Source organism: Sander lucioperca, chromosome 3, assembly GCF_008315115.2.
Source record: "Sander lucioperca isolate FBNREF2018 chromosome 3, SLUC_FBN_1.2, whole genome shotgun sequence".
Classification (NCBI taxonomy): Eukaryota; Metazoa; Chordata; class Actinopteri; order Perciformes; family Percidae; genus Sander; species Sander lucioperca.
Window position 1 is genome coordinate 9,961,590 of NC_050175.1, and position 14,254 is coordinate 9,975,843.

Consider the following 14,254-nt stretch of genomic DNA (forward strand, 5'->3'; position numbering starts at 1 on the left):
GTAGTCTAAGCATAAGCAGTCATTAGGAAAACTTTTGGTTGGGGGGGTGGGTGTATGGAAGAGATTCAGTTGGAGTTTAGGGCGGTGGAGAGGTAAAAATGCTAACTTGCTAACTGGAGCATGGTCCAGTGATGTGTCTGCCAAAGCCCTGAGCTGTTGTTTTTCACTCAGAGTGGTTTCTATAGAGGTGAGCCCAGGTGAAATAGCCTGTACGCCCCTCTGTTCCCCCACGCTCTGATGACCGACTCCCGCTCAGTCAAGGACTCGCTGGGAGAGCTGCGGCATGTTAGGGCAGTTTACATACAAGTATACATACTAATACACTCTGCGCCCATGTATACATGCATCTCTGCACATACACTTTAATCTTTATGGGCCATTGAAACTGCTTTGGCCTGTATTCAACTACTGAGGCTGCACACACCTGGCTCCTGTTATAGCGTTGAAGAACTCTGTTGCAAGTGAATGCATATACAGTACATAATGTCTGTCACCGTACAATATTAAATGATCCAAAGCACATTTCAACAAAAAGTTGATCATTATCTGTCTCTGTCCCAGGTTGATAGAGTAAAATGCTAATATTTTTAATACTAGGAGTTCTTGAAATTGATGAAGATGTATGAAGATGATATGGAGAATGTGTTGCTTATTTATTAGTCTTGCATTATCAGACCTTCCTCCACAGCCCTGCAAAGGAGGGTCTGTCTAGTCCACACAGTATTCCGGGATGGGAGAAAAATGTGCTCTGGTTCATTGGCATTTCTTTAAACCAATCATAATCGTCTTGGGACATGGGGCAACATTAACATTTATTTGAAGTCTGGCAAATGTTTAATATTTGCTTTCCTTCTAGCTCTGGTATGCTCTTCAACACTTCATTAGAAAAAGTATCTGGCTGTTCAGCTGCTAAATGCTCACTATGTTCGTTAACGTTGTCTGTCTTCCATTTACTTTCGGGCAGGTAGCGTTCAGTTTGGTTTATCAGTACTTTTATACTGAAAAAACAGCTGCCTTCTGCTGCTGAAAATGAGGTTGATGAGAGCTGAGGGAGTGAACCAAAACAGTAAGTTGCGGGATGCAAAACCAAAACAATGAGCTGAAAGATGCTAAACGATGGTCCTCTGATGTTCATCCCTATGGACAACCCCTTTCACTTTACAGTCAGGTAATCCATTGTTGATTTAAAAAATATTGATAAGTGCAGCTTTAAACCAAACTGGTTGCATTACGAGCAAGTTAATCTCACCCCCAAAAGTATCCACAAAACTACATGTGGCTTTGTCAAAATTATTATATATTCTGCCTACAGCTCCTTCCTGTTCAAGGTTTTTTTTCAGTGATACGGTTTCCTAGGTGCATTCTAGTCTTCACTACTCCACCTTAACTTGCGTGACCTTTCCACCAGGCTGGTGCTTGTTCATCATTCTCTACAAGGGAACATAGGGAAGGCGAGGCCAAGCCATTCAGAGCCAGAGGCAAACTCTCCAGGCACCACGCATAGTCTGAACAAGAGCCAAACCTCAGACAACAGAACATGACATGAAAGCCCCGCATATTTTCAGCAAATGATGGCCTGACTCAGTACCGATTAGTTTTTCCCTTCCTTCCTGTGAAGTCTTGACAGTCCAATCAGGCACCACGGTTAAAGAGAATGCATTGGACTTCATTGTTTCAACTCATTATGATCCCCTCGCATAAGCCTGTGTTGATCTGCATACCTTTCAATTTGCGTGAAGCCGGGGAGAAAAAAAAATGCAAATAGTGCGAGGCGGAATTGAGCATGTCCTTATCTGAACACAATCAGGCTTGCCGTCGCCCGAGGGCTGGGTCTGTTCTGCTGCTGGCAGCCACGGCGCTGTGTGTTTTGCTAAATCAATGTGAAAGTCTGAGCAGAATAGGAAAAGAAATTGTTCAGCCTACATCAGTGGAACAAAATATTCACTATTAATATCCTCCCTCTTCTCATTATTCAAACTACAATTAATCACAAGAGTGTAAGCAATGCTCAGTCATATTGAGGGCATGGTTAGAAACCGTTAAGAGTTAGTGGTTTCTGTATTGGTTTATTCCGGCTTTTGTATTGCACTTTAAATCAATAATGCTTTGTTTCTTTAGGTAATAAATGCAAAAAAATAAAAGGAAAGAGCTAATGTTTTCATTATTTGTGGGTGCTGTATATTAGATGAGAATTAGATGGATTTTCTGTCAGTGGCCTCTTTAATCAACAACCTGTGAACCTCTACTTGTGTGGCTTTAGTCATGTTTTTGTCCAAAACATACAGTAGGTCTTTATCAGTCCTCCGTCTCCCTCGTAGTGACAGTTTCCATCATTTTCTTGCTCTTCTTCTCTTTCTCTGCCTCCCTCTCTGTCTCTCCCTCCCTCTGTCCTTCCCCGAGATGTTGCCTTGCCGGTGGGCGATCAGGTCGGATCATTATTTTGAAGCTCAAACGGGCTGTCTGGACACAGGATTGGGGGATGAATTGTCTCGTAGAGCTGGCAGCAGTAGCAGCAACCAGGAACGCGCTGTTGGCCCTGTCTCCCTCTTATCCTCACCTCAGCGCTTAGGATTACTCTGTTGTTTTCTGCGCTGCTCAGGATGACTAAAGAGGCTCGCAGACAGACCCCTGTTAAAAACATATCCATCCATGGCTTCAGACATGTGAAGGATGAGGAGCTACACTTTGATACAGAGAGCTGCCTGAAGGGGAGCGTCTCAGTATGAGTTTTGTCAGCTGCAGCAAGAAGGCCAGGAGAGAAAAAGACAGGGGAAAGGGAGAGAAAAAGGGAAAAAGGGACCCCCTCCTCCCTTCTTTCCCACTCTGAAATCTTAAATATTAGGCCGTCAGCTTAAGATGTGTTGCATCAACGCTCGTCCAGATGGAGTTGTATATGGGTGTTGTTCACAAGCCTCAGATGAAGGCACAGTTTAGATGATGTGGTAAACCAGCGAGGAAGAATTTTCAAGGCTAAAGAGCCTGACAGAAGCAGCAGGGTTAATGAATATGCTGTTTGCTGCCATGCTCTGTTTCTATACCCAGCAGTAGTGGGTCAGATCAGGGCTCCCTGGCAGCCCCGGTACCTGACACCCACAGCCACCAATGATGCAGACTACATGAAGCATATACTGTATGCTGTTTCCGCAGTACAAACATACAGTGTCTTGTTTTTCTAGGGCATTTAGACTTTGCACCATCATGTGCAACCTCTATCTGTATCTATTAAATGTGTAACCAAATTCACAATGGGTTGTTTGCTGTGGTTTGACAGTGTCCATACACACAAACTTTAGCCAGGAGCTAAGGAACATGAACGTCATGTACGAAAAAAAACTTAAAAGTTCACAAACTAAGAATGAATTAAGCTGTCATTCTTTGTCGCTGTGAAACAGTAGTCAGTACAGATTTTTTTAATTACTAATTGTTTAGCAGAAAGATTTGCAGCATTTAGGTGTAACCTAATTAAATCTTGTTCTAATAGGAGCTTAACATCGGGCCGCAAGCCTCATTAACATAAAACTCCCTCCATGTGAGGAATACATTAAAATTGGCTCCTTGGCTGATGATTGTCCTCATGTTCACTTGCACATATCTTTTCCTCACCTCCGTCTGCCTCCAATAGTGAACCTCCGCCTCTATGGTAGCGGTGAATGATAGTGCCATCTGGTCTTGTGGGAAATTAGAGGCAAGAGCACAGGGGCAAATTGCCCCCAGCAAGCCCTGCCCAGGAGGGAGAGGCAGGCAATCTGCTGCAGACTGTCTGCACACAGGAATGCACCATCCCACTTCACTGGAGCCCTACTGACGGCCTTTCTGGATTCGGCTCACTGAAACATGCTAAAGGCTAGCACAGCTCTGCCAAGAGCTACTGCGGAGGAGAGCTGCAGCATGGCTATGCTTTGTTTATTGAGAGTGTTGTCCTGCTGGTCGAAGGCAATCCCTGATCTTAGATTATTGTTCTTCTATCCAGAAGATGCATTACATGGTAAAAGTGAGACGTTAAACCCTGCTCTGTTTTGAACAAACAAACAAACAAAAGTAATTTACATTTTGAGCATTTGTTTGATTCTTATCCAGATCAATTTACCATAAGTGCAGGACTTTTATGCTGCTCACATTACAAGAAGCCTCAGTAATGAGTTTATGGGTCAGAAACATGGTGCCTTGACCCTTTGCACTCCTTAGTAATGGTTTCTTGTGACAGCTTCCCTTAGGAAGGACACCGGTGGTATCTGACATACACATATACAGAATGAATGTGTTTCCTTAAAATATTCAGATATATTGTGCGACATTTTGGGCATAATCATCACAACGCAATTAGCTATTTGTTCCACCATGCATGCCTGTACCGTACAGTTAGTGTTTCACTACTGTAGATGGGTCAAAGTGCAGATGCAGCCAGAACAGCACTCCTGGAGTAATTAGTGGTTAAGTGTCTTGCTCAAGGACACTTTGTCATTGGTTGCTGTGGGGAAGCCATCAGGATACCCTGTAAATATATCTTCCACTGCCACCCTAATGTTCCACAGTACTGTATATGTGTAGGGTTTGTCCTGATTACCTTAGTGTTGAACTGTAATGTAGTAAAAATCACAGTGTGTTAGTCACATATATAGCCAAGATGACTGCACAGTACATCAGTGATTCGTAACCAGGGGTATGTGTACAGTTGCCAGGGGGGACCGTGGAAAGATCGTAAAGTAGCTCAACAAATAAAAAAAAAATATAATAGAAATTATGATTTGATTGGAAGAATATATCCACATAGCCTATTGAAGTCAACTGTAACACCTTACATAACATGTTGCAGTTATGTAAGAGAGTGTAAAAAGTTAGCAAGCGAGCACAGAAATTTAGTTAAAAGTCATAAATAAATGGTAGAAATAACTAGTTAAAGTAATGACTAAACAGTTTAGTTTTAATTAAAAGTAATGGAGAAACGGTTCAAATAGCTAAAAGTTGAAATAGTTAGCTAAAAGTAATGGCTTAAAGTAACGTTAATGGATATATGGTTTAAACATTCAGCTTCACTCCAAGTAGTAGTAGCCTAGAAGGCTAGTGGTTGTAGGATTGCTAGTCTATATCCTTGACGTTCCACTTCCGGGATTGCTCCATTGCCGCCGGAAAATCCGCTGGATTTCACTCATTTAGGCCGGATATCCGTTGCCTTGGGCTTCCTTTGTGTTGGCATTTTAAACTCCGGTCGATTTATGAGGACTATGGTTAACCTTTTCTCAGATCTCTGCAGGGTAAATCCAGATAGCTAGCTAGACTATCTGTCCAATCTGAGTTTTCTGTTGCATGACTAAAACACTTTTAAACATGCACCAAAACAAGTTCCTTCCGAGCCTATTTTGCAGCGGCACCGCGGCTTTTCTCCAGTGCTTAGTACCGCCCAAGACGATTGTGATTGGTTTAAAGAAATGCCAATAAACCAGAGCATGTTTGCCTCCCATCCCCGAATGCTATGTGGAGTAGCCAGACTCTCCTCCAGCGAGCTTTGGAGGAGGGTCTGGCAAAGTGAGACTTGGGATTGCTGACCAAACTAATCCTAATATTAACAGTTCAGTTTTATGAAAAAATTAACTATATCTGCTTTTATATAATAAATAGTGTAATACATTTGGAACATGCATTGTAAATTGATGAAGGGGTACGCAAGTTCATCTGACAGGGCTGTGAGTAGGGTTGCCACTTGTCCCGTATAATAAGGGATCATCCCGTATTGAAAAACTAAATGCCCTGTCCCTAAAAATTCACCATAATTCAGGAAATTAAGTGTCTGACACTCAAAATCTCATGAAGGCCCCCCCGCTTGATTTGTGCATAGGGCCGCTGGCAAGGTGTCCCCTATTTTCCACATTGAATGTGGCAACCATAGCTGTGAGGGTACCTCAGACCAAAAGGTTGGAAAACCACTGCAGTACACATATGCTAACTGACTGCATTCATCTCCCGTGTAGGACTTCCACCTGCTGTACGAGGAGGCACGCTATTACCAGCTGACGCCCATGATCAAGGAGCTGGAGCGCTGGAAGCAGGAGCGTGAGCAACGACGGATGGCGCAGCCCTGCGACTGCCTGGTGGTTCGCGTCACACCCGACCTGGGCGAGAGGATTGCATTGAGTGGGGAGAAGGTCCTTATCGAGGAGATCTTCCCTGAGACTGGAGACGTTATGTGTAACTCAGTCAACGCTGGCTGGAATCAGGACCCAACACACGTCATCCGCTTTCCCCTCAATGGCTACTGCAGGCTCAACTCCGTCCAGGTAACACACTGGACACCCCATTTGGCAACAGTACACATTTTTGTCATATTAGTGATTGAAGCAACCCAGCACAGTGTTTTCACAGTGTTCTACAGGAGCTATATTGTAATGTCCTGTTGTCACTATACATGCACTACCAGATATTAAAGTGCCCATATTATGAAAAAATCACTTTTTCTGGGATTTGGGGTGTTCTGTTGTGTCTCTGGTGCTTCCACACACATACAAACTTTGAAAAAAATCCATCCATGCTGTTTATAGTGAGATACGGTTTCTGAATGTGTCCTGCCTTCAGTCTCTGGGTGAGCTGTTCAAAATCGGCACGGCTTGTGACGTCACAAGCCGAAACGAGCAGGCTAACCGCAACCATTAGCTCGTAGCGTTAGCATGCTAACGCTAATGCTAACGCTAGCATGCTACCTCGTTCTCAGTAGCAAAGCACTGCTACAACACACACACGTTCACCATAATCTACAAAAGAACTACTTACATGTGCACCCTCATTTAGAAGTCTCCCAGCTAATCCTGCCTTGTAACTGACCGAAGTCAGCCTTTCTTTTACTGTCTATGGAGCTAGCTAGCTGACATGATCTACATCTGAGCTACTGGGCATGTGCAGTGCAATCAAAGATAGTACAGAAGAAGAAGAAGAAAAGAGGTCTCACTCTGTAGCTAAAACAGAGACCAGGTGAAAAGAGGATCTGCAGCAGTGAGAGAGAGCGGTGCAGTACAACACAAATATGGTGTTTTTTGAAAATTAAACCATGTAAACCTATTCTGGTACAACCTTAAAATACAATTATGAACCTGAAAATGAGCATAATATGGCTGCTTTAAGTTCATTTTAGGAATATTATACTATGATTGAAATCTGAATAATACGCTAAATAATAAACTAAATTAAGGTATTGAAACACACATTGAAAATGTGTAAACTAGACAGTAAGTAAACGCTTTTTATAATGTAGCCAGTTTTTCAATTTCTTTTTTAAAGGCTGAAAATATAATGCAACACACACAATGGAGAACCAGCAAGTAAGTCTCAGTGCAGCCTGATGTAACTTTATGTACAGCTTTGATAAAGTCTCATGATATCAGGTTCAAACTTTACTAACAAATGAACTGTCTTGAGCTGTAGGAAGCACAACTTGCTACAAAGTAAACACTGTAGGTGTTTTATGGCATCAGTACCGTCTTTGAGGTTAGCCATAACTAATAAAATAAATTAGTTATGGCTTGACAAGTCAGTCAACATGATTTGTAGCCTTATACACTCGTGTCACAGTGGAGATTTTTTTTTTTTATTACCTTTTTTTATCCAGCAAAGTATTTTTGCTGCACAAGCAAACCATTTTCACCACCACCCTATTTAACATTTTCATACACATTTAAACATCTGGCTGGCATTTGTACTGTACAACCAGAGCTTTGATGGCCACTGTACAGCTCCGCTGGCGTTACTGAGCCTTAGCTGCCTAGCACAGCGTCTGCTGAGGGAGAGGAGACTGTTGCTTGTTTATTATATCAGTCCAGATATTCTTTGTCTGTATTTGCAGATTTTATTTTACAAACATACGGTATGCACACTGGTTTTCATGGACTTCAAAACTTTGATTTAAGACAATTTGCATTTTTTGTGGCTCTTTGCACTGCATTTTGCCACAGTAGAGATAATAGCTTGTTGTCACTAACTGAGATAATAGCTACTTTGATGGAGCTACAGTCAGTTTGTGGAGAGATTACCAGAGGTAATGGCGGGCGTGTGTAGTTTTTTATTCTGTCTAAAGATGGATTCACACAGCTTCCAAGTGGCTCTTGTGGCTGTGCTTGAGCCTAGCCTGTCCTCTGTAATGTGTGACTGCTCATTGTTTTACAGTATGTTATACCATTTTCAAACAGGTAATCTGACTGAGATCTCTTTGTTTAAAAGCTGAGTTGACAGCAGTGTGGTATAGCAGTAAAACGTTAATAACAACTTCAGAAAACTAGTTTTACAGTTGTGTTACCCAGAGAGGTCTGTAAGAGGGAGAACGGGGGAAACTTAACAGCCTCACACCACAGGCTCGATATAACACACTTCAGTGCCCACAGCCATGAACAGGCCAACACATAGAGGAGCCTTCTCCCCTCCAGCACCCAGAGGCAGCCTCTCCCAGGCAGGCTAGTGTGCTCTGACACCTCCACCTCCCTCCTGCTAGTGTGCGAGACCACCTCCAGGGAGGAGAGCCGAGCAAGCGGGACAAAGCACGTGTGGGCTGCGGCCATGTCTTCCTGCGAAAAAATGAAGAAGAGGAATAGAAAGGGGGGAAATGATATGCATAATTTACGCTTTACTCCTTTTTAAGACACAGCTCCTTTTTTTTTTTTTTTTTTAAAAAGACTCCAATATAACACCGCTCAAGGCAATTGAAATACACGTATTGCATTTTTTAATACCATACTTACAATTTCTCAAACAGCCTAAACCGGTTTATACTTCTTTTATAGATTTTTAAATGACTTGCAATATAATTAATTGGCCGCATCAACTAACACAACATTTTCCCACTCTGTTTACCAGTGAGAGTGGTTTATGGGATGTGAGCACGTCTGATTAACATGGTCTTGAAGGAGTTTTTATTGTTTAGGTTTTTATTGGGCTGCTCCTCTGAAGGCGAGGCGAGCTGAAATCCTCTTTTCAGACAAACTGCAAATTGAGGAGCTAGATCTTCAAGGTTTCCTGTAAGCGATGCTCCCCTTTGTCTCACAGTATGGCCTCACTCGGTTAAGGCGGTGTTAGTTGCGGCGTCAGAGTCTTGGGTCTCTTGCTGGCCCATTCAAGAAACACAGATACATACAATTCTGTTAAATAACAACGCAAACACACACAAATACGCAAGCACAGTAGAGGGGCCCCGGCTCATTGAGTCGATGTAGATGAGGACACAAGGAGCAGATGGAGGTGTTTTTCGGTGTAAGAGGAGATTTTTCTAAACATCAACTCATTCTGTCCTCTCTCATTGTTGCGTGAAGGTATGAGAAGGTTAGGAAAATAATCGTCTTACCCGCCAGACAATGAGCCTCTGATCTGATTTCAAACCTGGACCCCAACCCAGGGGAACACACACACACACACATACACACACACACACACACACACACACACACACACACACACACACACACACACACACACAACCACACCCTGCCCACAGAGGAAGACCAAGGAGAGAAAAGGGGGGGGGGGGTAACTGAGTATTATAAATGGACTGGTTTTTGAAGAGGTCTTGACAGGAAAGAGATGGATACGTGACAACTTCTAAATGTACTATGTTTTCAATTTATTATACGTCACTGGCATAGAAAATTCATTTTAGTCTCAAATGATTTTATTGAAGTTAAGGTACTGTTGTCTTGCCCAGGGCTGGAAACTGCTAGACCTTGTGATACTTTGGTCACAATGAGATAACATGACGTTTCTCAATACTTTACTGTACACTAGGCAGAGCAACTATTTCAGTTGTTGCAGTTTATGATTCCATTTTTATTCACTTAAAAATAAAGTAACACTCCTAAGGTCAGTAAATGTGGTTATACTTCGGAGTGACACATCTCATTTAATTACTCAGTGGTATTCAAAGCATTTCAAGGACTCTTTTTTTCAAGAGTATCAATTTGTGATACATTATTATATCATCTTCTATTTACCGCTAGTTTGTATAAGTCTACAGAAAGAATATATTGGAAGGAAATTCATCTTCTATGTACATTTAGTTTGTATACATCTACAGAAAGAATATATTGGAAGGAAAGTATTCAATGTATACTGTAAATGTAGGCCCCTTCTTAAGTCCTTCGTGTTGTGTATTTAAATGTGAGTGAGAATAAACAACTCCACCTTGGTGAGTGATTCTCCATGAAGTCATGACTGGAATTTAGGGAATAATGCATACCACCTGCGCTGTGATGTAGATCCAGCGGAGAGAAACAGAGAGCAGCAAAGGCACTTAACGGAGGGAAAACATTTAGCCAAAGAGCCACAGAGGTGTATACACACGCGTCCCAGAGCTGGAGCCGGGCCTGCTGCTCCATACATCACCATGATGAAGCACTCAGATCAGACCAGAGCCAATCTGTCCTTCATCAATGTGACAGCGGAGCTAGTCGTAGAGAAGGGCCCCCTGTCCCCCTGCTGCCCAGGCGGGGAACGCAACGCGTCGCAACACTCTCTTACATGTCACACTGCCACTCCATCAATCCTGTGCTGGGTAGAAAGAGAAAGCACAGCTCATCAGAGCAGACAAGGCCACACAAACACCTCAGCTGTGCTCCTCAGTGGCCCGAGTGGCAGAACAAGACATTAACACTGCTGTGGTTAGGGCTCTCTGTACTGCCTGTGTGACTCAGCATCGGAAGGCACTCAGGCCCAACAGGCAGCAGATTAACCTGCAGTATGGTGAGGGTAAAGGATGATGTTGCCCGCTGATAGCTTCAGCAGTTGGACGCAGCATGGTTAGTTATTGGAAAGTCGAGCTTTCTAAGAGATATGAGACACCGCTAGGAAAATGAACAGGAAGAGAATTAACCAGATGATTCCCAAGTTCTTACACAGTTTAATGAGAAGAAATAAACTTCATATGACATAGAATATACAATGAAACATTACCTCTAATCCACATAATTATATATAGACTGAAAGAGTGTCATAAAACATCCTTCATCAGTGTTATAGTCGTATCGTTTGTAGTTACAAAGCAGCTGAAGACTCACTTGTTTAAACTCGCTTTTGTCTCATGTTTGTAACTTTGGGTTTTTAAGTTTTTTAATCTTTTATTTCCATTGGTATTTCTGTTTTGCTTGTACTTTACTGTTTGAGTCTTATTGTATTTTAACCATTTTTATCATGTGAAGCACTTTGTGACTTTGTCTGTAAAAGGTGCTATATCAAATACACTTATTATTATTATTATTATTATTATTATTATTATTATAGTTATGTCACATAAAATAAAACCATCATGGTGGAAGAAGTATTCAGATCCTTTGTAAAAGCTAAGAAGTATTTTATTCTAACAAAGTACAAATGTATTATCAACCAATTACTTTAAGTACTCAGAATTCAGAATGTCCCCTCCCCTGAGTGATTATTAGTGATGGATTACGGTGTGAGCAGCATTTTAAGGTTGCAGTTGTTGGAGGTGGAACTAATAATGCATTCATACGCTTTATTTAATTTATAACACTGAATCATATTTTAAAAGCTGGCAATGTATTGTGTGTGTAAAATATGAATCTGCAAAGCACAGCAGTAACTATTGCTGTCAAATAAAGGCAGTGGAGTACAAAGTACAATCGTTCCCTCTGAAATGTAGTGGAGTAGAAGTATAAAGTAGCATAGAAAGGAAATGTCCAAGTTAAGAACAAGTACCTCAACATTGTGAATACAGTATATGAGTTTATGTACTTTGTTGTGTTCCACTACTGGTAACCGTAGTTTTAGTACCACAAAGCCTGAAACCACAGACCACAGATGAATAAGAAAGAGTAACTGAATGAGTCACATCCTTCATCTTCACATGCTCAAGACTGTTCTGCTTAGTGTGAACTTACTGTACTGACCTCACCCTAAATACCACTGTTCCCTGTATGGCTCAGTGTGTAGGCTATTTACACTGCCAGGGTTAGGGGTTGCATTGCCCCAAGGGTCACCCCAACTAAATTACTGTGTGGATTCACTACTTACAGCCACTTTAAATCAACGTGTCCATTTGTAATCATGAGCTCAGTCTTGTCAGCTCCACACACACAGCTACTTGATAAATGTTCCGCAAATGCTATAAGAATATATTACACTGTCAAAGTGTTTTTGTCGCTTGTGATTTTCTAAAAAAGCTGGCAGATGGCTCGGAGAATTAGAAAGAGTCGGAGCTTCTCGGCTGTTTTATGCCAGATGCTTGCAATGAGTGGAGGATGCGATGCAGAGACTGCGGTTAGCGCTCCTTGTCACATATTAAAGACTGTGCATAGTTAAACAAAAGCGACCCCCTGAGTGCAGCGCCCATCACATGCTACATTGTCTGTGTGTGTCATACATGTCAATCAAGTCTGAGCCCTGTGCCATGAGAAGCAAGTGTCTTCCAGCGCCTCCTGAGAGGTATTTGCGAGTATGTGTGCACTCCGGTGGCCATCAATATTACATTGTGCTCCGGTTTCCAGCCCTGAGACTCATTCACTTTGATTCCTGCCCCGCCATCTTCACTTGGTTGAAAATATACGGTGCTGGGAGGTTAGAGGAGTGAGGCTGATATATATATACCCCCTCCTCATCCCCATTGCGACACTAGATTGAGTGACAACTCAGTGAGATGGTTAAATGCTGAATGGTGCGTGTGTGTGTTTGGGGCCAGATCCCTGTGCAGCCAAATCGACCCTGTGACAGTGAGAATGGTTTATTATGTTTCAAAAGTATACGGATCACTGGGGATAAAGAGAGACGCTTTTATTCATTTTCTGCTTGGATCACACGCAAGAAGACAAGAAGAAGTTCAGGGTAGAACTAGCAAACTTTGGTAAAGTATTGTCGTATCCTCTGTATTCTGATTTCCTGTTTTATAAAAGAATAAGGTAGTGGCATGGTCACAGCAAAACTGAAATTCTGGCAAGGGTCTTCTCTAAGTTCAAAGTAGTGCACATGAAAAGGAATAATTAGCTTGAATTCCATTTCACGGAAATCCTCATGCTTGGAATGAATCTTCGACCAATCAGATTGCTTACATGCAACTGGCTGTTGGGATATTTTGCTATGGTTTCGCTCAAGTGATGCAGGAAAGTAAGCAGAGAAATCTGCATAAGTTCAACATAAGCTGGGATCTGAAAGCCTGCAGTCACAATGTTGTGCTGAACGGAGCCACCAGGACATGTTTTAGCTTTTTAAGAGGGTGCTTTACTTTCTGTTGTCAGCTGGGATTGATTTCAGGACATTGTCCTGTGGACATTGAAACCTTTTGCTTGGATACATCTTAATTATTCAGTGTATTGTTTATTCCCCCGTGGCACTAATTCACTGTGTCAAACTGAAGTTTTTAAAAAAAAATGTTTTTATGGCATTCATATAGTCATTACAGTATCCTTGAATCAGTTACAACTATCTATAATAATATCCTTAAGTCTTTTGTGTTGCCATACATTAATGATAAAAGTGTTTTCAGACTATCTTTATTGATCAGGCCATTCTCCTCTGTGACCGAATTCATTGCAGAATATGACAGTCCCACATGTGTTAAGAGATGATGGGGGGGAAATGCAATGTGATGCAATGATCAAAGAAGGCTATGTAATATCATTTCCATAATCGTTAGGCTCCTCCATCGTCTGTCATGGATTTGGGAGTGTTTGATGCTTGGGCAGGTCTCTTAATTAGCCATCCTCACCATCAGCTGTCTGCCGCCCCTTCTGTCTCACAAATTACAGAGTTTGTCGACGTCGTATGGCTAGAGGACGAAAATCTTTCCAAGTCGTCCTTTCTGTTTACAAGCAGCACGTCGGCCCACATTTCACTTTAATTTAAGAAGTGGGGTGAGGGGGCTCAGGTCTGTTCAACAAGTTGGTGTGTGAATATGTGTGTTATTATTTGCATTTGGTGAAGTTTGCGTGCTTGCTCTCATATCATCTCTGTGTGTTTGTGCATGTGGTTGATCTCTTCTCTGTTGTGCTAATCCCCAGTCAGGGGAGGCTGCAGCCCTTTCGACCTGCAGGCCTAAATGCCCCAATTTAGCTCTCCGATGGGGGCCCTCGCTCCTGTAATTAGAGAGGTCATTCTGCGCCACGAATGTATGTGTCAGTGTGTGTGCGTGTATGGGCATCTGAAGAAACTGATCTATTTTCTGTGAACTTCTCTGGCTGTATCTGGAAGGAGGGGGATAGCCCTCGGCAAGACCTTTCATTTCCATGCACTGCACACTCCATTAAACAGGACGGGGGAATAAGTAAATACACAGCACTCC

The 14,254-nt window shown here is 42.3% G+C and overlaps 1 protein-coding gene across 2 annotated transcripts in view; it reads left to right on the plus strand.

Moving 5' to 3' along the window:
• LOC116037603 (BTB/POZ domain-containing protein kctd15) overlaps positions 1-14,254 on the plus strand; it is a 29,644-nt gene that overhangs the window by 10,912 nt on the left and 4,478 nt on the right. For both annotated transcript variants that reach the window (XM_031281550.2, XM_031281549.2), the window contains exon 4: positions 5,967-6,272. In XM_031281550.2, the coding sequence (XP_031137410.1) occupies positions 5,967-6,272 (306 nt within the window). The remainder of the gene's footprint in view (positions 1-5,966; positions 6,273-14,254) is intronic.